The sequence below is a fragment of the Plecotus auritus genome (assembly GCF_963455305.1).
Source record: "Plecotus auritus genome assembly, chromosome: 6".
Taxonomy (NCBI): Eukaryota; Metazoa; Chordata; class Mammalia; order Chiroptera; family Vespertilionidae; genus Plecotus; species Plecotus auritus.
In genome coordinates this window covers 111,922,424-111,947,222 of record NC_137773.1, presented here as the reverse complement: position 1 = coordinate 111,947,222, position 24,799 = coordinate 111,922,424, and the positions used below count along the sequence as shown (strand labels likewise).

The 24,799-nt window shown below is 50.2% G+C and overlaps 1 protein-coding gene across 5 annotated transcripts in view; it reads right to left on the bottom strand.

The window, feature by feature from the left end:
• The window catches only part of PDE5A (phosphodiesterase 5A), a gene marked incomplete at its 5' end in the record, with an annotated part of 113,700 nt that overhangs the window by 7,606 nt on the left and 81,295 nt on the right, over positions 1 to 24,799 (bottom strand). For 3 of the 5 annotated variants that reach the window (XM_080674754.1, XM_080674756.1, XM_080674758.1), the window contains 6 exons: positions 4,944 to 5,048; positions 11,496 to 11,559; positions 14,085 to 14,162; positions 15,564 to 15,664; positions 17,397 to 17,484; positions 23,816 to 23,910. In XM_080674754.1, coding sequence (XP_080530880.1) covers positions 4,944 to 5,048; positions 11,496 to 11,559; positions 14,085 to 14,162; positions 15,564 to 15,664; positions 17,397 to 17,484; positions 23,816 to 23,910 — 531 coding nt within the window. The remainder of the gene's footprint in view (positions 1 to 4,943; positions 5,049 to 11,495; positions 11,560 to 14,084; positions 14,163 to 15,563; positions 15,665 to 17,396; positions 17,485 to 23,815; positions 23,911 to 24,799) is intronic. The other 2 variants (XM_080674755.1, XM_080674757.1) reach the window with 1 other exon arrangement.

Genomic DNA, 24,799 nt, shown 5'->3' with positions numbered 1-24,799 from the left:
GTCCTAGAGCTGACACTGTCCTAGAGCTGACACTGTCCTAGAGCTGACACTGCCCTAGAGCTGACACTGTCCTAGAGCTGACACTGTCCTAGAGCTGACACTGTCCTAGAGCTGACACTGCCCTAGAGCTGACACTGCCCTAGAGCTGACCTCTCCTAGAGCTGACACTGCCCTAGAGCTGACACTGTCCTAGAGCTGACACTGTCCTAGAGCTGACACTGTCCTAGAGCTGACACTGTCCTAGAGCTGACACTGTCCTAGAGCTGACACTGCCCTAGAGCTGACCTCTCCTAGAGCTGACACTGTCCTAGAGCTGACACTGTCCTAGAGCTGACCTCTCCTAGAGCTGACACTGCCCTAGAGCTGACACTGTCCTAGAGCTGACACTGCCCTAGAGCTGACACTGTCCTAGAGCTGACACTGTCCTAGAGCTGACACTGTCCTAGAGCTGACACTGTCCTAGAGCTGACACTGCCCTAGAGCTGACACTGCCCTAGAGCTGACCTCTCCTAGAGCTGACACTGCCCTAGAGCTGACACTGTCCTAGAGCTGACACTGTCCTAGAGCTGACACTGCCCTAGAGCTGACACTGCCCTAGAGCTGACACTGCCCTAGAGCTGACACTGTCCTAGAGCTGACACTGCCCTAGAGCTGACACTGCCCTAGAGCTGACCTCTCCTAGAGCTGACACTGCCCTAGAGCTGACACTGCCCTAGAGCTGACACTGTCCTAGAGCTGACACTGCCCTAGAGCTGATACTGCCCTAGAGCTGACACTGTCCTAGAGCTGACACTGCCCTAGAGCTGACACTGCCCTAGAGCTGACACTGCCCTAGAGCTGATACTGCCCTAGAGCTGACACTGCCCTAGAGCTGACACTGCCCTAGAGCTGACACTGTCCTAGAGCTGACACTGTCCTAGAGCTGACACTGTCCTAGAGATGACACTGTCCTAGAGCTGACACTGTCCTAGAGCTGACCTCTCCTAGAGCTGACACTGTCCTAGAGCTGACACTGTCCTAGAGCTGACACTGCCCTAGAGCTGACACTGCCCTAGAGCTGACACTGTCCTAGAGCTGACACTGCCCTAGAGCTGATACTGCCCTAGAGCTGACACTGTCCTAGAGCTGACACTGTCCTAGAGCTGACACTGCCCTAGAGCTGACCTCTCCTAGAGCTGACACTGTCCTAGAGCTGACACTGCCCTAGAGCTGACACTGCCCTAGAGCTGACCTCTCCTAGAGCTGACACTGTCCTAGAGCTGACACTGTCCTAGAGCTGACCTCTCCTAGAGCTGACACTGTCCTAGAGCTGACACTGCCCTAGAGCTGACACTGTCCTAGAGCTGACACTGTCCTAGAGCTGACACTGCCCTAGAGCTGACACTGTCCTAGAGATGACACTGTCCTAGAGATGACACTGTCCTAGAGCTGACACTGTCCTAGAGATGACACTGTCCTAGAGCTGACACTGTCCTAGAGCTGACACTGCCCTAGAGCTGACACTGCCCTAGAGCTGACACTGTCCTAGAGCTTACACTGTCCTAGAGCTGACACTGCCCTAGAGCTGACACTGCCCTAGAGCTGACACTGTCCTAGAGCTGACACTGCCCTAGAGCTGATACTGCCCTAGAGCTGATACTGCCCTAGAGCTGACACTGTCCTAGAGCTGACACTGCCCTAGAGCTGACACTGCCCTAGAGCTGACACTGTCCTAGAGCTGACACTGCCCTAGAGCTGACACTGTCCTAGAGCTGACACTGTCCTAGAGCTGACACTGTCCTAGAGCTGACACTGTCCTAGAGCTGACACTGCCCTAGAGCTGACCTCTCCTAGAGCTGACACTGCCCTAGAGCTGACACTGCCCTAGAGCTGACACTGCCCTAGAGCTGACACTGTCCTAGAGCTGACACTGCCCTAGAGCTGACACTGCCCTAGAGCTGACACTGCCCTAGAGCTGACACTGTCCTAGAGCTGACACTGCCCTAGAGCTGACACTGTCCTAGAGCTGACACTGTCCTAGAGCTGACACTGCCCTAGAGCTGACCTCTCCTAGAGCTGACACTGCCCTAGAGCTGACACTGCCCTAGAGCTGACACTGTCCTAGAGCTGACCTCTCCTAGAGCTGACACTGTCCTAGAGCTGACACTGTCCTAGAGCTGACACTGCCCTAGAGCTGACACTGCCCTAGAGCTGACACTGTCCTAGAGCTGACACTGCCCTAGAGCTGACACTGCCCTAGAGCTGACACTGTCCTAGAGCTGACCTCTCCTAGAGCTGACACTGTCCTAGAGCTGACACTGCCCTAGAGCTGACACTGCCCTAGAGCTGACACTGTCCTAGAGCTGACACTGTCCTAGAGCTGACACTGCCCTAGAGCTGACCTCTCCTAGAGCTGACACTGTCCTAGAGCTGACACTGTCCTAGAGCTGACCTCTCCTAGAGCTGACACTGTCCTAGAGCTGACACTGCCCTAGAGCTGACACTGTCCTAGAGCTGACACTGCCCTAGAGCTGACCTCTCCTAGAGATGACCTCTCCTAGAGATGACACTGCCCTAGAGCTGACCTCTCCTAGAGATGACCTCTCCTAGAGATGACCTCTCCTAGAGCTGACACTGCTCTAGAGCTGACACTGTCCTAGAGCTGACACTGCCCTAGAGCTGACCTCTCCTAGAGCTGACACTGTCCTAGAGCTGACACTGTCCTAGAGCTGACACTGTCCTAGAGCTGACACTGCCCTAGAGCTGACCTCTCCTAGAGCTGACACTGTCCTAGAGCTGACACTGCCCTAGAGCTGACACTGTCCTAGAGCTGACACTGCCCTAGAGCTGACACTGTCCTAGAGCTGACACTGTCCTAGAGCTGACACTGTCCTAGAGCTGACACTGTCCTAGAGCTGACACTGCCCTAGAGCTGACCTCTCCTAGAGCTGACACTGCCCTAGAGCTGACACTGTCCTAGAGCTGACACTGTCCTAGAGCTGACACTGTCCTAGAGCTGACCTCTCCTAGAGCTGACACTGCCCTAGAGCTGACACTGTCCTAGAGCTGACACTGTCCTAGAGCTGACCTCTCCTAGAGCTGACACTGTCCTAGAGCTGACACTGTCCTAGAGCTGACACTGCCCTAGAGCTGACACTGCCCTAGAGCTGACACTGTCCTAGAGCTGACACTGCCCTAGAGCTGATACTGCCCTAGAGCTGACACTGTCCTAGAGCTGACACTGTCCTAGAGCTGACACTGCCCTAGAGCTGACCTCTCCTAGAGCTGACACTGTCCTAGAGCTGACACTGCCCTAGAGCTGACCTCTCCTAGAGCTGACACTGTCCTAGAGCTGACACTGCCCTAGAGCTGACCTCTCCTAGAGCTGACACTGTCCTAGAGCTGACACTGTCCTAGAGCTGACCTCTCCTAGAGCTGACACTGTCCTAGAGCTGACACTGCCCTAGAGCTGACCTCTCCTAGAGCTGACACTGTCCTAGAGCTGACACTGCCCTAGAGCTGACACTGTCCTAGAGCTGACACTGCCCTAGAGCTGACACTGTCCTAGAGCTGACACTGTCCTAGAGCTGACACTGTCCTAGAGCTGACACTGTCCTAGAGCTGACACTGCCCTAGAGCTGACCTCTCCTAGAGCTGACACTGCCCTAGAGCTGACACTGTCCTAGAGCTGACACTGTCCTAGAGCTGACACTGTCCTAGAGCTGACCTCTCCTAGAGCTGACCTCTCCTAGAGCTGACACTGTCCTAGAGCTGACACTGTCCTAGAGCTGACACTGCCCTAGAGCTGACACTGCCCTAGAGCTGACACTGTCCTAGAGCTGACACTGCCCTAGAGCTGATACTGCCCTAGAGCTGACACTGTCCTAGAGCTGACACTGTCCTAGAGCTGACACTGCCCTAGAGCTGACCTCTCCTAGAGCTGACACTGTCCTAGAGCTGACACTGCCCTAGAGCTGACACTGTCCTAGAGCTGACACTGTCCTAGAGCTGACCTCTCCTAGAGCTGACACTGTCCTAGAGCTGACACTGCCCTAGAGCTGACACTGTCCTAGAGCTGACACTGCCCTAGAGCTGACCTCTCCTAGAGATGACCTCTCCTAGAGATGACCTCTCCTAGAGATGACCTCTCCTAGAGCTGACACTGCTCTAGAGCTGACACTGTCCTAGAGCTGACACTGCCCTAGAGCTGACCTCTCCTAGAGCTGACACTGTCCTAGAGCTGACACTGTCCTAGAGCTGACACTGTCCTAGAGCTGACACTGCCCTAGAGCTGACCTCTCCTAGAGCTGACACTGTCCTAGAGCTGACACTGTCCTAGAGCTGACACTGTCCTAGAGCTGACACTGCCCTAGAGCTGACACTGTCCTAGAGCTGACACTGTCCTAGAGCTGACACTGCCCTAGAGCTGACACTGCCCTAGAGCTGACACTGTCCTAAAAAAGACTCTATGCTTCATGTGCAGGAAAAGTCATTCCAAATGGTTCAAGGGGAATCTTTTTCTTGTATTTGAGATTCATACCCTATGCAAAAGGAAATATGTATTAAAAAAAAGACCTTCAAAATCCATGTGCCCTTCTGGGAATTCATCCTAACAAGACGATGAACATGCTCAGCAACACAGATGTTTATCACAGTGCTGTGTGGAATGGTGAACATCGCAAATACCCCACCAAGGGAAGTGGGTAAGCGATGGTTAGATCTGTTTTATGTAACCACGATAAACAATATATAGAGGGTGGCATCATTAGAATGAAAAGTGGCTGATGATACTTAAATGGAAAAAACAAATTATGAAAAAAGTAGATATAACGGGAAGGGAAACAGAATGAGAAGAAGCCGTGTTTCTAAGGAAAGACCTCACTGATACCTAAAGAGAAGTTTATAATACAAAAGCGTTTGAGTAATTATTTGAATGATTCCTAGCCACGGGGCCTCATACTCACCGCAGGCTCTATGTTGAGTTCTCTTCTCTCTTTGTCTCCTTGGTCAAAAAATTCCGCCGCCACAAGCTCTGCGATCTGAAAGAGACAGCACACACAGCCTTTTCTCTGAAAGAGAATGAATGAAGTTCTGGATCTCCAAAGTTCATTGGCTCTTTGGAGTTTCAGATAAACAGCATTAGAATTTTTATTTGTTTTTCAAATGTTGATAATTTATATAAATAGAATGAAGAATGTTTCCTGTATTTTTGACAGAAATCTTAAAAGTTACAACAGCATTTTCAATTCTTTCCAAATACAAGTCACCAATATAAGGACAAATAATACACAAAACATAGGCTCAAAAGCAATTGAAAAGAAGAAAATACAAATATTTTATATTGTATTATTAAAAAAGGGTAATCCTACATTGTTGCAGTTTTATATGCTAAAACACCAAGGAGGCTTTTAAAATGTGTCAATGTTATAAACTATAGAATTAGGAGTATTTATGATGTACTAGAGGCCCGGTGCACGAAATTCATGCATGGGGGTGTGTCCCTCAGCCCAGCCTGCACCCTCTCCAATCTGGGACTCTTCGAGGGATGTCCAACTGCCCGTTTAGGCCCGATCCTACTGGAATCGGGCCTAAACAGGCAGTCGGACATCCCTCTCACAATCCAGGACTGCTGGCTCCCAACTGCTCACCTGCCTGCCATCCTGATTGCCCCTAACCGCCTCTGCCTGCCAGCCTGATCACCCCCTAACCACTCCCCTGCCAGCCTGATAGATGCCTAACTGCTCCCCTGCCAGCCAGTTTGCCCCTAACTGCCTTCCCCTGTAGGCCTGGTCACCCCTAACTGCCCTCCCCTGCAGGCCTGGTCATCCCTAACTGCCCTCCCCTGCAGGCCTGGTACCCCCCAACTGCTCTCCCCTGCATGCCTGGGTCCCTCCCAACTGCCTTTCCCTGCAGACCCAGTCACCCCCAACTTCCCTCCTCTGCCAGCCGGGTCACCCCTAACTGCCCTCCCTTGCGGGCCTGGTCCCTCACAACTGCCCTCCCCTGCTGGCCTAATTGCCCATAACTGCCCTCCCTTGCAGGCCTGGTCCCTCCCAACTGCCCTTCCCTGCTGGCCATCTTGTAGTGGCCATCTTGTGTCCACATGGGGGGCAGGATCTTTGACCACATTGGGGCAGCCATCTTGTGTGTTGGAGTGATGGTCAATCTGCATATTACTCTTTTATTAGATAGGATAGAGACCTGGTGCATGGGTGGGGGCCAGCTGGTTTGCCCTGAAGGGTGTCCCAGATCAGGGTGGGGGTTCCCTTGGGGTGTGGGTCAGCCTGGGCGAGGGGCCTGTGGTGGTTTGCAGGCCAGCCACGCCCCCCGGCGACCCAAGCAGAGGCCCTGGGATCTGGGATTTATTTATCTTCTACAATTGAAACTTTGTAGCCTGGAGTGAAGCCAAGCCTTCTGCTTGCTCTGTGGCAGCAGCCGTTTCTGTTGGGATCTATGTATCTTCTATAATTGAAACTTTGTAGCCTTAAGCAGAGGCCAAAGCAGGCCAGGGCTGCAGAAGCTTGGCTTCCTCCATCGCCGCGGGCAACCTTGGCCTCCTGCTCTTTCCAGCTCCATGGCTGCCGCCATTTCTGTTTGGGTTTATGTATCTTCTATCATTGAAACTTTGTAGCCTTGAGTGGAGGCCTGGGCCAGCAAGGGCAGGCAGAAAGCTTGGCTTCCTCCATTGCCAGGGAAACCCAAGCCTCCCTCCTGCTCTCTGTGGCCGCAGCCATCTTGGTTGGGTTTATTTGCATATTCCCTCCTGATTGGCTGGTAGGCGTGGCTGGTGAACATGGCTTGTGGGTGTAGTGGAGGTATAGTCAATTTGCATATTACTCTTTTATTAGATAGGATAAGTACATGGTAAAATATTGATAAAAATACCAAGTTATGAATTTTACAAACAGAATATTACTTGTACCTTTCAAGACCTGTATATCCATTCCTAACACTTTTACCTACTACACCCTCACAAGTAACTATGCCCTAAATTTTATGTAATTCATTTGTTTATTATGTTACCATATGTGTATAGGCATTGAAAAATAAATTGTTTGGTTTTATCTGTTTTTGAAATATATATGATTTGAAGCTAAGAAAAAAAAAATAAAATCGGTCAGCCCTACAGCTTTCAAACACATCAGTACACTTAGGACCAGGCAAATTGTATCCCATTTGCTTCACCAAGGCCGAAGTCTGCAACTTCTCACTACATCGAGAAAGCTGCCGTTAGTCACTTCAACTTCAGCTCTGATGGGGAAAAGCAGGGAGCCCGTCTGGGAATGCAATCAGGGAGGCATCAGCCCGGGTTATCTGGGCTGTGAATACACAGCAGGCAGGTGTGTCCTTTGCACTCCATTCATAGGCCTGTGAGTTTCATCTCCTGGGCCCTCCCTCTCTCTCTAAGCACTTCCCTTACAATTTCTGTGGTTGTTCTTGTTGAATACGCTGGGTTTTGCCTCCTGCAGTTCCCACTGCCTAGGCTTTGCTGACTGCATCTCGATGCCCTGTTTCCGTCACTGGTGATGAGAGCTGAAGCCGTGATGAGATTGAGATGGGATCTTTCTAATTTGCACCTTTGCCAGGACTGCCTCAGAGGCAGCACCCTCCTGCTGCGGCTCCTAGTGAACGCAGGCTCACTCTTTCCGTGACCTTAGCAACTGCGGATGACCTCTGTCTACCTCCAGTGACGTAGGGGCTGCAAAGCTGACAGTCAACCAATCATTCCTTTCTGCTTTATTAGTTGGAATACAATGAAGAGAAAGTTAATTGGTTCCCCTAAAGCACCGTTGGCATAAAAAAGCAGGAGAAATGCTTGACCTCCACTTCCGTTACCATTTTAAAACTAACTTGGTTCTCCCAAAGCATCCACCAAAGATGACCAGGAGAGGTTTTGTTTCCTTACCTTGATTATTACTTCGAACTCTGAAGTTTAAACGTATCTAACGTATCCCGATCCCTCATGATGCTCAGATTGTCCGCTTTCGGCCAGTGGGCGCTCAGGGAGCAGCTTCTCTGGTCCCACCAGGACCCACTCAGCCTGCACCTCCTCGCTCCCTGCTGCTCCAGGTCACCTGGTCCCACCAGGACCCACTCAGCCTGTGTCACCTCCTCGCTCCCTGCTGCTCTAGGCTTACCTGGCCATCTCCTGCTTTAGCCCCACGAGTAGCCATTTCTCTCCGCAGCCTGCACTCCTCTCCAGGGAGGTGCTCAGAAACCTCAGTGGCACCAGTTTGCTCATTAACCACGGTGACCCCTGTGTAAGCCCTGCAAGGGGGTGGAGCTGGGCACAGCACAGGTTCCTACAACCTCTCATTCCCAGCAGCAGCATCCCTGCCTGACCTTGTCCATGATCTTCATCACCACTTACTCCCAAATCCTACTTCTCAACACCCCCATGGACTTTCTTACCTGCTTCTACCCACATCACCTACAACAGGGACTCAACAGCTACACAGCATCACACTGATGACACCACCCCTGGGAGCAGCTTCCAGGGCTTGTTTGGGTGATGCTGTTGTTTTGAAGGGCATCCTACTAGAGATACATGGTCCGGTTGTTGCGTTAGTGTCACCTGAAATGCAATAGTCCCCCTCGGTGTGGTTTCACAACCCAAATCAGGTTCATTTCATGTTACTTTCAAGGCTGAGTGATGTTCAAAATTCAATTCTATATAATAAAAGCCTAATATGCTTAGTGCCTGGTCTTCCGTTCAACCAATCAAAGCATAATATGCTAATGATATGCTAAGGCCACTCAACCGCTCGCTATGACGTGCACTGACCACCAGGGGGCAGATGCTCTGACCAGTAGATTAGCTTGCTGCTGGGGTCCAGCTGATCTGGACTGAGCGAGAAGGGCTGGACACGCCCTGAAACCCTCCTGTGGTTCCTCCCCGGCTGGCCAACCTTCAGCGTTTCTCCCCAGCCCTGATCATGCACCGGTGGGGTCCCTCGGCCTGGCCTGCACCCTCTCCCAATCTGGTACCCCTTGGGGCATGTCAGAGGGCTGGTTTCAGCCTGATCCTGCAGGCCAGGCAGAGGGACCCCACTGGTGCATGAATTCATGCACCGGGCCTCTAGTTTTATTTTATAATTATAAGCACTATTTATATGGTTTCAAAGTTAAATCCACAAAACGAGCCCAGCGAAGCAGCTCTCGCTGGCATCTCCGGTCCTCACCCCTCTTCCCTCCTTAACTTGCCTTGTGGTTAATCCTTCTGTTTTTTTCTCACATAAAATGCACCCTTGTGATCACTCCATGATGGTTACAGATGATGCTCAATTCCTGTCCCAGCCGCATGGAACTCGTGGTGTAAAGTCCTTGGCTTACTAGTCAGTACCCTGGGGATGAACTCTGGGCTGGTTCCTGTCTCTGCTATTGCACACAGCACCGAAATGAATAGCTTTGTGTGAATAACTTTTTTATATTCTTGCCAGTATATCTCCAGGATAAGAGTCCTAGAAGCAATGGTAAGTGACTATGTGTATTTCTACACTCCTGAAGGGTTACAGTAATTTGCATTCCTTGTCTTCCCACAGTGTCCCCAACAGAGAACCTTGTAAAAGCTTTGCATTTTTGACAATAGGATGATTGGGAAAAGGTATCTCAGTGGTGTTTTTAATGATGTAGATTTTACATACTGTGCATTGCATAGATCACAGGCACACACTTCAACCTATTGACACATGCATATAACCATGTCTCTCTCTCTCTCTCTCTCTCTCTCACACACACACACACACACACTCAAGTTCAGAATATTCCCACCACCCCAGATGGGCCTCGTGACCCTTCCCAGGCCATCCCTGCTCTTTTCTCCCTCTCCTCACCACCATTTTAAATTATTCCACCAAAGGCTAGTTTTGTCTATTCTAGAACTTCATAGAAATGGACTCACAACATGCGTGTCTAGTGTCTGGCTCCCTTTGCTCAGTGGAGTGTTGATGAGACCAACCTCGTTCTGCACGGATCAGAGGCCACTTGCTATGACTGAGCAGGAGCCACGGATGAACACACTGCAGCATGTTTATCCTTCTCCTGGTAAGAGACGCTGGGGTCGACTTCGGCTTCTGATTATTGGGACTAAAGCTGTATGAGATTCTGTACGGGTGTTGTTGTATGCGTTGGCGTAATTTTAATTTGCATTTTTCTTTATGATTGAGGTTCTGAGAACCTTTTCAAATGAGTAAGAGCCATTCACATTTCTTGTTCTATCAACTTTTTGTGAAAATCTTTGGACCATTTTTCTGTGGGGCTATTAACCTTTTTCTTCTTTATTTTAAAAACATATTTTTATTGAATTCAGACAGGAAGGGAGAGGGAGAGATAGAAACATCAATGATGAGAGTGAATCACTGATTGGCTGCCTCCTGCACGCCCCCTACTGGGGATTGAGCCCACAACCCGGGCATATGCCCTTGACTGGAATTGAACCCAGGTCCCTTTCAGTCTGTAGGCTGATGCTCTGTCCACTGAGAAACACTGGCTAGGGCTCTTCTTTGTTTTTCAGAAGTTCTTTAATATTAGTGATAATAAATATCTATCAGAAAGAAGTTGCAAATATTTTTTATCAGTGTATCATGGTCTTTTGCAATGCCGAAGTTTTCTTAATGTTTCCATTTTTATGGAATCAAATGCATTAGTCTTTTCCTGAAATGCTTTTGCATGTTGAGTCACAGTCAGGAAGGTCTTCTCATTCCTGGGCCGCAGAAGACTCCACAGTGTTCTTATTTAGCACCTACTGGTCACACAGCCTATTGCTCACACAGCTTACTGTGACACAGCCTACTGTTCACACAGACTGTTTGAGATGATCAAACTTCAGTAGGGCCCACCACACAAGCTGCTCCCCTCACAAAATAGAGGCTAAAATCCATCAAACCAGCTTAATTCCCTGCACTGAGCTCTCTGCTCTATGTGGAGTTTACCTTTGCAGACTGGATACAACTTTGCCTCTAGTTATCTGGCTGTGGAGATGGGAAAGGCATCCTCACGTTATTTAAGTCTGCCCTTGCCCCATTATTGTAAATGCCACCTCTATTGTACAGCGAGTGTGTGCAGTGTCTAATGTCCTATGGACTCCGTGTCTGTCGCCCTCCCCACCTGCTTTGATTACAGAGGTCTTACAGTGTTGCTTTGTAGGTCTGGACCCAACCTCACCACTCTGCCTTCCCAGGTCTGATGTGGAAGAACAAAAAGAAAACGAAAATGCCAATCCTTCCCTGTTGCACTATTAAAGGGACGTGCTAATGCCATCGCTAAGTGAACAGAAGTGGTACTTACCAAAGTCAAACTTACCAACCGCTAGGTGTCGCCCTCCTTCACATACCTCCCACGTATCCTAAGTGCTAATGAATCTTCCATGAAGAAAATTTATGTCCAACTGCCTGCTTTTCATGCCACTTAAAAATGACATCATAATGTCTACAAATACGCCAGAAGCTGCCTTGCAGAGTGAAGACATTCCTTACTTTGATTTTTAAGGATTACTTTCGTGTCACTAAGCGACATACCCGTTGCTGAATGGGCCAGGGCTTCGTGATGGCAGAGAGGTCGCACGCCGTCATCAGCATCGCCCTGCAAGGGGGAGGGGGGAGAAGCCCGGCAGCCCTGTTACCTCTGAGCAGCACCCGCCCTCAGCAACAGCTCCCAGTGCCAGGATAAGTCAAAATCCTCTCACCTGGGAACGGCAGTTTATAGAGATGAGGAACAGGTTTACACAGAAATGTGACTGATCCCGGGGATCAGAGGGTCACTATTTTGGTTACTCAGTGAACGACTGGAATTTGCCCTAAAACAACCCCCATTAGCCCAAGACAGCAAAGGGGAGAAGTCATTGGCCTTTGGGCAAAACTGCCCCTTCCATCATTCTTTCCACCTTGGTATTCCATTCTCAGTGACCACCTGATGAAAACACACTGATTACTAACGATTAGCAATTCAATGGCAACAATCCTACAGTAACACAGCCCACTGGCAACACACCTCACTGGCAACACACCCCACTGGCCAACACCCCCACTGGCAAACACACCCCACTGTAACACAGCTTACTGGTAATACACCCTACTGGTCACACAGCCTACTGTAGCACAGCCTATATGACACAGCCTACTATAACAATCCTACTGTAACACATCCTACTGTGACATAACCTACTGTGACACAGCCTTCTGGTCACACAGCCTACTGTGACACAGCCTACTGGTCACACAGCCTACTGTGACACAGCCTACTGGTCACACATCCTACTGTGACACAGCCTACTGTAATACAGCCTACTGGTCACACAGCCTACTGGTCACACAGCCTACTGGTCACAAAGGCTACTGGTCACACAGCCTACTGTGACACACCCTACTGGTCACACAGCCTACTGTAACACCGCCTACTGGTCACACACGCTACTGGTAACACATCCTACTGTGACACACCCTACTGGTCACACAGCCTACTGTGACACACCCTACTGGTCACAAAGGCTACTGGTCACACAGCCTACTGTAACACCGCCTACTGGTCACACACGCTACTGGTAACACAGCCTACTGGTCACACAGCCTACTGTAACACATCCTACTGTGACACACCCTACTGGTCACACAGCCTACTGTGACACAGCCTACTGGTCACACAGCCTACTGTGACACACCCTACTGGTCACACAGCCTACTGTAACACCGCCTACTGGTCACACAGCCTACTGGTCACACACGCTACTGGTAACACAGCCTACTGGTCACACACACTACTGGTAACACAGCCTACTTTAAAAGCCCCGTGAGAGCAAGACTGTGGTGGGTCGTCCTAATTCACACATACAGTGACTTTGAACTATTGGCCAGTGCGCCGGAGTAATGACAGGACGTCACTCTTGGTCCTGTTAGAGAAGGACCGCGCTGGCCCTGGGTTCTGGGAGCAGGCACTCCTGGACCCAGGACTGGCCCTTCCTCGTGAAAATGGTGCCATCTTCAGCACAGTGTCCGATCCAGACGTCTGTACTTTGTCCTTTGGATTTGTTTGAAGGGACAGTCAGGACGGCATCGCTGTGGCACAGAGCACTCCGGGGGCAGGGCCGGAGCACATGCTGCTCGGGGACCCTGGCTAAGAGTGCCTCCCCTAATCTCGCCGCGTCAGCTCTCATGGCAACACTCTCGAGGACTGAGCGCACAGGGAGTTTCCCGGCGGCTTACACCACTGCAGGGATTTCCTCGCAGCCCACCACACAAGCTGCTCCCCAAACAGCACTCTGCACCTACACTCTGACCCCGGTCTGCGAAGTGAAGGGTGTGGGAGTGACAGTGAGTGGCCTGCGAGACCTTGAGGCCACAGGGAGGAGAGCTGAGCAGCGAACACCGAGGCACAGGCTCGGCTGCGCATGGACTTGTGTTTTGTTATGGAGAAGAGCTGGTGGGCGCTCCCCAAGCACAATGGCATCTCTATATTTTCCTGAGGTGTTTCCCTGAACCCCAAGACTGTCAAGACTACAGGACAGACAGCCAGGCCCTGTGGGCTGTGGCTTCATAATTCCCATCTTCACGCTCAGTGCCGACAATCTATTGCAAGAAATGCACTGTCACTAGTATTGCTCTGTCTTATTATTGATTCTGTTCTTTCTCACGGAGAAAGCTCTTGCCCTGCAAAGGCAGCCAGGGGATGGGATCCAGAGCTAGCTGGAGGGACCAGAAGGGTCAGCTGAGGGGAACACATCCTGGCCCAGTCCCAACCATGTGGCTCTGTCATCGTCCTTCAAGAGCAGTGGACACCTCATCACCAGCTCCTAGCTCCCATGTCTTTAGGGTGCTACTTGCAGCTCTCTCATCCCCAAATCTAGGATGTGAACACGGGAGCCCTAGAGCTAGGTGCTGATGCCCCACCACATTCTAACGTCCCCAGCAGAGCAAAGGCCCAGTTCGTTCACTTGACTCTGCAAACGCATTTCTTTTTGTTGAATATTCACATCCCGCCCTTGATCCAACATTGGGGAATTCCCCCGGCCTCTAGGTCACCAGGTTGTGACAAGTGATTGCAACACAACCTGACACTGATCACATGAACCGGAAGCCAGACCTCAGCGCAGAGGCAGACGAAAGGCCACTTACAGAAACAGCTCCTTCTGGTGCGGGTCTCCTAAGTTGAACTGGTTTTTTCTTATAAGTTCAAAAAACTCTCCTCGCCTCCTTGGAAAGAAAGAAAAAGAGTTGGTCATTATGAGGAGTCTTATCTTATCCCTTTGGTCTACAAAGAATCATGGACTAATTTTTTTTGGGGGGTGGAAAATCTCCAATGGATTTTATCCATCTTAGAACCCAACATAAAAATCATTTAAAAATTGTGAATACCTCCCTTTTCCTCCTCCTAGAATCTCCTTTGGGTGAAGCATTGAACCTCACCTGTGCAGATCACAGATACTGGTAATCTCATTCCTAAACACAACTTCATGAAAGTGAGACGGGCTGGCTGGCGTGGCTCAGTAGTTGAGCGTTGACCTATGAACCAGGAGGTCACAGTTCTATTCCCGGTCAGGGCACATGCCTGGGTTTCAGGCTCCATCCCCAGTAGGGGCCGTGCAGGAGGCAGCCAATCAATGATTCCCTCTCATCACTGATGTTTCTATCGCTCTCTCCCTCTCCCTTCCTCTCTGAAATAAATTTTAAAAAAGTATATAAAAAAAGTGAGATGATGTGAGTTAAAATGGGATTCTGAGAGTGATTTAAGGAATTTTAAATGTATGGCGAATTAAATCAGTTTAATTTCATATAATGCATCTATATTATGAGATAGGGTAAAAAAAAAAGGTCATAACAAGAGCTCTATGTCAGTGTAAAGCTGTGAACTGCTTCTGAAGCAAAGAAAGATGGAGAACACTGGGGAGAGCTCTATCAGAGGCCAGGGAGTCCCCTCGGTGCCCAGCACTGTTGGCATCTCAGGAAGCCATGATGCCAGAGACACCAGGAAAGCAGAGAACTTACGGAACAGAATGGACGGCCTGTGACTGAGAACCAACAAGAAAACACCGGTTCCAGAGAGACCCGTGGCCTGGGAAGGTGGGAGGCATGTGGTTACAGGTGTTTTGCTAATTCTTAGTTATGTGGTCATCTTTACTCCGCCATCATGTTGAACCAGCTGAAATGTACTCAGTTCTCTATTGTCCTGGTTGAGTTTAAAGTGCTCCCCAATCAAGGAAGCAGAGACACCAGCGGCAGATCCCTTTAGGTGTAAGCGCTCCTGTGTTTGCTCTGTTTGTGCTTACTTCTCATCAATGGCCTACGCGCAGGCGTGACTCCCTGTGTGGGGGAGAGAGGCCGTGTGTCCAGGGAAATCACGTGAGTGGGACCATCTTCTCCCCTTACTGCCACACGCCACACAGTCCGCGGTCCCGTGTGCAAACCACAGCCTGCCCACGCGGCGCACGCACACGTCACCCACGAATGCACGCTACGTCCTGAGTCAGTATCGTCCAAGTTCTACATTTCCTCCTCTAAGAACTGCACACAGTCTTATAATCTAGACGAGTCCCCATGTGAAACAAGGCAAACTCTTCCCACACCCACTCATCGCAGGGCATTGGTGAGACTTACTTAATGTACAGGGCCAGGTCTGTGGCCAGAATTGCCTGCTTGATGATCTTCAACGCGGTCTTATACTCCTCGATGGAGAGGCCGCTGAGGATCTGGTTCCCCTTCACAAGAGAAGAAAACCATCGTCAGCACCCCACAAGGACTCAATGGAAAACGCAGTCACAGATAAACCACGGGCCTGGGGTTCGGAGTCGTGCACACGGGCCACCTGCTACTGAGAATGAATGCCTGATGCCATGCTGCTCCTCCGCTCCCACGGCCTGGTTTCCTAGGAAACGCCGGCTTCCTGCTGGTGCACCCGCCTCCTGTGCCTGTCTGCCAACTGCCCATACCCCCGGCCTCCGTCCAGCCTAAACGCTAACTATCTAGCCGTGGGCAGCTTACTTACTGTATTGCAACCGCAAGTGAAGTTTGAAAACTCAAAGCCACATTAATGAAGAATGGAATGGTAAAACTTCTGAACAATTAATGACTAACAAATTTTTTCTCTATGGCTTTTGTAATAAATCCAGTGACACTTTGGCACATATTTATGTAATTTTAACTTAATATCGAGAGCAGTGCGTGTTCCTGGTGGGAAGCACGCACGGAGTGTAACCCAGAAGGACTCTTTAAAAGGGGCTGATCCCCGGGCAAACACTCCAACGTTGTCACTACATAACCATTGTGTACTGCATGCCTGGAATTTAAAGCAAATCTCTCATCCTGAATTGAGTAAAACGTGCTTCAGTTCTCAGAATAAACTCAACATCTGCACGGGAGGCAGGCGTGCCTTCTAAGTCCCAGGGCTGAGGGAAACCAGCGGCTCAGGACTGGGACCCGGGGCAGCAGATGCTTCTGAACACGGGGAACTTGGAGGTGCCGGGACCAGACAAGACCTTCGCTTAGCGGAGAGCTGGAGGCTGAAATCAGGCATATACCTAACTGATGAATCTGGGACTACAACCATAAACATTACTTTTAAATAGCAAATCATTTTAGATTCTGGGCTGAACAGAAAACTGTTCAGAAAATATCTTCTGATACTTTCATTTAGTGTAAGGTCAAACCATTTCCAGGGGAAAGGCGCTGTCTACACGGAAATGTCTCCGGTGCTATATGTATATTTCCCTTCCTCAGGCAAAGGCTGTAAACCCCTGCGTGGGGGGGCTTCCAAGGACGGGGTGCGTGGGGGGGTCTGCCTCGAGGTGGGGAACCTGCTGTAGGAGGATGTCCCGAGCACCGGCTGCTCACAGCAGCTATAACTCATGCTTCTTATTATAATGTCATGCATGCACACAACAGATCATGCGAGTAACGGAGGAACCAGAATGAGAAAATAAAAAGTATTAACTCGGCAAAAACAACCATTGCTAACATGCCAGTGTACGTTTCTTCCTGCTTACTTCCCTCCATAGAAATACGTCTAGCATAGCATGTCTCATGCTTTCTCACACTGATAAACATCCATCTCCATCAGGCTGTTGAACAGCTCAGCCCTTAACAATTTGTTCGTGGTCAGACGTTTTAGTAAAAAGAGGAAAAGGTTCTTGAGCCCTATATCACTCACTGAATTTTACCAAAAAAAGCAGAATTAACGGAGAGCCAGAAAACACCAGCTTTGCTTGCCTCTAGTTTGGAACAATGTGCAATAATGAAGTGAGGTGAGTAAGCAGACCCCAAATCGGTCAGCTGACAGCTTAGGGTGCACAAGAGCAAGGCTGTGGGGATCTCGGCCTTCCTTACCCAAAAAAGAATGACGCATACCCGAGAATTATGATCCTGGGCATGAACCAAACACTTAAAACCCCCCCACATTTACACTGCCTCGGGCAGCCGCGCGCTGGGCCTCACCGGGCTGTTGAGGACCATCAGGCACTGGTCGAAGTGGTGGTGCTCCAGAGTCGAGTGGCAGTACAGCTGGGCCAGCGGGTGCTCGCTCCTGCGGGGGAGTCGCAGAGAGAGGGCTTAGAGAGGACGGTCAGGCGCCACACGGCCGGGCTGTCGCTCTCTTCTTATTGGCTACCTAAAAGAGAGGCTAAAATTAAACAAACCAACCACTCTCTCCTTTGGCTGGGAAAAGAGGGAGGTCATCTCTGGGAAATAAGTATAAAGAGTCAGACTGCTCTCAAAGACTGGTTCAAACTGTGAACAATCCCATCAACTTTAGTATCGAGGACAAAGTACTAGTTTCTCTAGACACGAAGAAAAGATCCCCGAATCTCATACCAATAATCATTTTCAATTTCAAGACTCTAATTCGTTTCGAATCTGAAACAAACGTCCACGCGGCCTTTCCTGAGAAAGAAGGCTGAAGGCCAGGCCCCACTCATGCCTCAGGAAAGGGGAGAACTGTCTGAGAGGATCCAGTGAAGGTGCCAGATGGAAGGCAAGGGGGGAGTCCATTCCCCATGGGGACCCAGCAGGCCAGGGAGCTCGCTAGACTGAACTCGCCTGGAGAGGTGTCTGGCTGAGGGAGCGGGGGAGGGGTCCTGTACTCAGTTCATCACATGTAACAGATGGTCACAAATCAAGTTCCAAAGCGTGACCAGCACAGTGTTCAGATTTCTCATGACTGTTCCATGTGAGCTGAGAGCACAGTGGCCACTGTTCTTTACAAGGAAAAGCCCAGGTTCCTGCACATCTCTGTACCTCAAGGGGCGGCACAGGAGTTTATGAATAAAGCACCACAGGGTCAGAGAACACACAATCCTATTTCCTTATATGATCATATGAATCACTCTGTTACTCTGCAGCTAATTCATGGAAGAGAAGCTCCTGAAGACCGAAGAACTGTGACACAGGAAACAAGTGAGCAGAGTGAGAGAAGAATAGGGAAAGCAAGCACAGTCGAGTGAAAATCATGCTTTCCATTGCTTCATCTACCATCCATAGCGCTGCCCAAACAGGCCATTGGGGCCTGTTGCCAGTTAGCTCCTGCCTGCTGCCTGCTTTGCCCCTCCCATCCTTAGTTAGTGGTCCTGTGGGTGGATGTTGCACCCATCGTTGGGCAATGGACGGAGTCAAATGGGCAGACGTGTGGATTTATGTGGCCTCTGACCCTGGTTCTTTGGCCTCCTGGAGTTCAGAGATTGTCTCTTTTCACACATTCTCTTCTGAGTACCACTCCAGGTTTCCCTGGTACAGGCCTGGGCCACCCACCACCCCTCCACATGGGATGAGGCAGGGTCCTCACCTCCTTGCTGCCCTTGAAGGGTCCCCATGAAACAGCTAAACCCTGCAGAGCACGTGTGCATGCCCGGAGCTGTGAAACACCCACATCAGCGATGCCCTTTGATCCTGACCCCATCACACAGAGAAGGAAGTATGAGGAGGTGGGTAATGGCTGCCCCAGGGTCATGTGGCCAGAGGAAGAGCAGGGTTCCGACCTGCAATCGGGCATCTGACTCTAGAAGAACCCTAAGAATCATCACAATCCTAGCCACTGAGTGTTGGTGTGAGGACCAATCCAACTCCTATCTATAGAGAGGTCAGGAGAGTCCCAAGTGCACATAATGAGGGGTACAATGATGTTGGCTTCTACTCTTATTACATGATTGGCCACTGGCAGGAGGACCAACTGAACTACTGACAGGAGGACCTACTGAACTACTGACAGGAGGACCTACTGAACTACTGACAGGAGGACCTACTGAACTACTGACAGGAGGGAGGACCTACTGAACTACTGACAGGAGGACCTACTGAACTACTGACAGGAGGACCTACTGAACTACTGACAGGAGGACCTACTGAACTACTGACAGGAGGGAGGACCTACTGAACTACTGACGGGAGGACCTACTGAACTACTGACAGGAGGACCGAATAAATTACTGATGTGAGGACTGACTGAGCTACTGGCAGGAGGACCGACTAAACTACTGACGGGAGGACCTACTGAGCTACTAACGCAAGAACCTACTGAATTACTGACAGCAGGACCTACTGAGCTACTGACAGGAGGACTCACTGAACTGCTGAAAAGAGGACTGACTGAACTGCTGTTAGCGCTGTTTGAACTTGCACGTTACTCATGTTCAGCTCTGTTGCCTCTCGAGCCTCCAGGGATTCTCTCATCCTCCTCTAGGAAGCCCCAGCCCACTCTGAACTTCACAGTGGTGATTCCTGTGCTGTCTTGGCTGCCCTTTGAATCTTAGAGCCCGCATGCCAGCCTGTGACTCCCACTCATTCCTGTCGCTGTGTCACACACAGAGCAGACAAGGCCTGTGGGAAAATATAGTTTGACATTTTATCCTGATTTCACTGAATTGTTAATCTTGAAAAAAATTAATTTTATCAATTTACCTCTTCTTAAACCACCCTATTTATAATTTTCTTCTCTTTGCTAAGCTCCTCTACCTTCTCTTTTTCATGGCTGCCTCCAGAGCACACATACCTGCCCACATATGTGTACACATACCTTACACACACATGCACACACCTGCACACACACCTGCGCACATTTGCACACGGACCTACACACATCTGCATACATACCTACACACACTTGAACACACCTGCCCACATACCTGCACATACACCTACACACATCTGCACACACACCTGCACAGACCTACACACACCTGCATACACACCTGCCCACATACCTGCACACACACCCACATACACCCACACACACACCCGCACACACATCTGCACACATACCTGCATAGACAACTGCACATGCACACACACACCTGAACGCACACCTGCACACACACCTGCATGCACACCTGCCCACTCCAGTTTTCATTTTCATCAATGGCACCAATCTTTGTTCCAATTTCTTGGACCAGGAATCATGATTTCCCCTTCTTTCACACATTGAACTAGCTGTTCAACAGGGAATTAAGATGTCTCTCCTCCAGTCTCTCCCCTGTATAGCCAGGATGTGATTTTCACCATGCACTTGGCTGGCTAGCTGAACTCTGAGGCTCCACTTCCTACCATTTTCCTTGTATCTTCAGACTCTTCCTCCTAAACAATGCCCTCGCTTCCTCGCCTGTCCCACCTGAAGGCACTGCAGATGTTTAGAGCTCTCCCTTCCACAGCATGTACCTCCTAGCTGCTCATCTCTCAGTTCATCCCTGGTCAGCTGTCCCCGGGCAATGCCCACCTCCTGGGTTTCTGGAACGTTTCATCTATTCTCCTCTCAAATCCTCCCCACTTCTCAAGATCCAGGGGAGGGAGGAGCTCGGGCGCTGACCATTCCTGTGCTGAGTGGTGCAGCCAGGTCATCTAGCGGCTTGGGACTTACCAGTGACCTCCTCACATCAATCCCCACTGTGTCTGAGATGATGGAAACCCGGACACAGGCACCACATTTCATAGCTCTCTCTCTGCAGCTAACACCAGGTCCCCATCATTGGTCCTCATCCACCTGACTAAAATGTAGGCTAATTTCACTGCACTACTTTATAAAGCACTAATGCTGAATCTAACCAAATCAATGACTGACTTCTTACGCTGGCTGCTTGCCTAAGGTTCTCTACATGACCACGCGTCACCACCAGCTGTCTCCAGTCCCCTGGTGCCCACCGCTGCTGGTTTTAAAATAATTTAGGATCTACGGGAATCCCATCTGTCCTTCCCCCACTGCATGGGAGACAGCACAGGAGCGAACTCCCCCACCCCTAAGGTCTCCCTGCGAACCAGGTCCTCCTAGGACAGTCTTCCCCACCCAGGAAGGACTCAAAGAATCTGAGAATGAATCAAAGCAAGCCTCCGCTGAAAGGGAAAAGAAGACATTTGGGGGGTAGCTATCTGAATCTGTGCCAGTACCCTGCATTCTGACACACCCTCTTGCTAGCCGATAATTAACTCCATTCTTCTCTGTGAGGCATGTCCTGCATTGCAGAACCTGTTTCCCGGAATGCTCCCATTTTACAGAACCCATAAACCATGAACCATATACAACCCCAGGAGTGGGTGGCAGCGCTGGCGCCAGACAGGCCAAGCCTCTGAGTGTAATCTTACTCCCCCCATCCCAACTCATGGGGGCTGCAAAGCCCGAGAAAAGTCCAGAAGCCTGATCCATATTTGGGGGATAAAGAAGCTAAGGGTATAAAGGGAAAGCTTCATCCATATTCACCACGCAGGCTTTGGAAACGGACTCCCCTGAGTCACCGCACTAGTACATCTGCAAATAAAGCGTTTTTCCTGAATCTTCTGAGTACCCGTGGTGTGTTTTTCGGTCGCCTGGTAAATTCTGCAACATCGCTTCCAAATGATTTCCAGAAAAGATGATGGAGAAGAACAAACGGCAGAGGTCCTGTTTCTAACTGTGCTGCCCCGTGAGGACGTTTCTGATGTGTTCATTTCATTTCCATGCCTCCTGTCATGGTCTGGGGTTTCTTTCTATCTGAGGAGGGGGGACAGCAGACCTTTCAGAAGCTAGTCCTTCGTGTGGGAATGTTCACGCTCTTCTCGTCCTCCCAAGAGCGGCGTCACCCCCTCCCACCAGGGACAGAAGAAAGGAATGTCCCAGGAAGAGTCAGGGTTCTCCCTGCTCACACCACGGAAAGGGAGGAAGAAGTAGAAACCTCTGGCCCTCCTTCAGGTTCTCACCAACGTTGTTGTGACGGGGGAAGGGGGGTATCGCGTGGTGAGTGTGAAAGCAGAGGCTGCAATCCATGACTTTCCCAGGGCCTTTTTTTAGAAAGAGAAGATGATATTTCTCCAGATGTTTTCCCGGGTATTTATTTTTAAGTAAACGAAGGAAAAATAGTCGTGTTCTTCCCTCTCCACAGGGCAGCGTGGCGTCTGACCTGAACACGAACAGCACATGCCGCCCTGAGACCTTCCAGCTGCGCTCGGGGTGACATCTCTTGGTGGCCTTGTTCCCTTTGGCCATGACGGGTCAGCACCGCAGCCACACAGCAAAGCACCAACGTTAGACTTTAAAGAGGGAACAGCCAGGCTCGGCCCCTCGGACGGAGCTTGCTCTCTCCTCCTGTGGAAGGTCAGCAGAGGACGCGGGTGCTATGGCACCGCAATTCTTTCAACATGAAGTTGTCTATTTATTCAGATAAAGGAATGTGATTAGAGACTTTCCCGAAATTCCCTCCAGATAGCAGACATCTGGAATTTCCTGAGGAGATCTATCTACCCGTTCGTGGGGTCACTCGCATACTTAAAAATGCTCAGTGCTAAGAGGTTTTCCCACTAAAATGTAGGCTTTTAGATGAAGTTGCTGCAAGAAAATAAAAATGTCACGGTGGCTCAAGAATCTGATGAAAAGTGGGGTTGCTTGCACATCTCACTTTTTATTGCAAATGCCCCTTAAGCGAGGTCCGTAAGGGAACCCGAAGCCCTTGTCTATGGGGTTAGTATTTTAGTCTTGAAATCGGCTGAAGAGTAGGCTGGCGATGAGAACGCTGTCACCGGCATGGGCTGCTGGGGCCTGTTCACGCTTTGCATGTACCAGGCGTTCCCTGAGGTGGTGATGTGTTAGCTCCCGAACCTGTGCCAACCCCATGAGGTGGGAATGCGATCACCTCCATATACAAGTCAGGAAACCGGGGTGCTGAGAGGTGAGCGCCCTTGCCCACAGTCACGTGGGGACAGTGTGAGAGGAAGGATTTGAATCCAAGTTTGGCCGCCAAGCCTGGAGTCCCCAATACTGCGCTGCACCCCGCGCCTTCCCCGAGGCCACAGCCTCCTCAGGAGCACTTGCTAAGCACCCGGGATCGCGCGAGGCCCTTCCCAAGTATCACCTTGTCTATTAGGGCGGAATTTTACCTTTCCTGAACTAGTCTTTAAAGTTTTCTATGAAGCCCTAATTCAACCTAAAACAAAACTCTTGGTAATTATCTCATGGAATAAGATTCTCAACATAAATATTTTCCCACTTTAGGCCAGAAATGTTACCAACACAGTACTAGACTTGCATTTTTTTTCCCATATCCTTTAAATAAAACCAGCCCAGCTGGCGTGGCTCAGTGGTTGAGTGTCGAACCAGGAGTTCAGGGTTCGATTCCCAGTCAGGGCACAGGCCCAGGTTGAAGGCTCGATCCCCAGTGTGGGGCATGCAGGAGGCAGCCGATCCATGATTCTCTCTCATCGTTGATGTTTCGATCTCTCTCTCCCTCTCCCTTCTTCTCTGAAATCAATAAAAATATATTTAAATAAAACCAGAGTATGTTACAGGACCTTGACCAATTGGTATTTTGGACCTTGACCAATGCAATTTTGCTGTGGGTTTTGCTTTAAACAGGACCACCCCGCAGTTGAAAGGGATCGCCTGTTGTCTGGCGGGGCGACCACCTCACCGCTGGATGTAGGAGTTGTTCACACCGCGGTGGTCCAGGTCGTGGCTCAGGGCGGCGACCAGCAGGGCCAGCACCTCCAGGTCCGACAGCTTGCTCTGCACGGCGGGCGCAGGGGAGGAGAGAGAGAAGGACCTGTAAGGGTTTGAGGCCACCTCTGTGCAACCTCAGTGCTCACATAGCCCTGCTTTAATGTCGCGGGAGGCCCACGCCCAGGGAAAGAGCTGTACCTCGCCTTCAGAGCAGGGCTAGAGCCAACGTCACTTATCCACAGAGGGCGGAAATGCCTCACCAACCACCTGCCCCCACAGTCAATGCCACTCCTTCCTAATGGTCTCCGGATGCATGTGGGATAATCACATGAACTTTGAATCCCTGGCTGCTCTTGACCTTTAACTCCTACAGATTCTGTGGCTCCCATGCTCTGCCCTCAGGGGCTGTGCCTAAAGGCACCAGACAATGAGAATATTTGGCAAAAGAATACACAAAAGGGGATTAGGGATGAAAAGTTGTCTTTAAAAAGTTACATAAAAGCCTGGCTGGTGTGGCTCAGCATTGAGTGTCAACCGTGAACCATGAGTCAAGGGTCGATTCCTGGTCCAGGGCACATGCCCAGGTTGCGGGCGTGATCCATTAAGAGGCATTCAGGAGGCAGTCCATCAATGATTCTCTGTCATCACTGATGTTTTTCCCTCTCCCTCCCCTTTCCTCTCTCTGAAATCCATAAAGAAAATATTTTTAAAGAAGTTACATGATATATTCCAAAGCTAATTCCAGGTTATTTCTGAGTGGCTGCCACTTGTATTCTCTATAGTACTGTTCTTCTTCCTAAGAAAACACAAGCTGAAATTCCTACCAGCTCTATCTGCCGGAATTCTCAGCACTCTAAGTGGCATATTCACAGCACACTCACATCAGCACTTGGTTTTTCTTTGCCAGAGTCCAGATAGCGTTCGGTGGTTTAACCCTCCTGACCTTCCCAGTCCT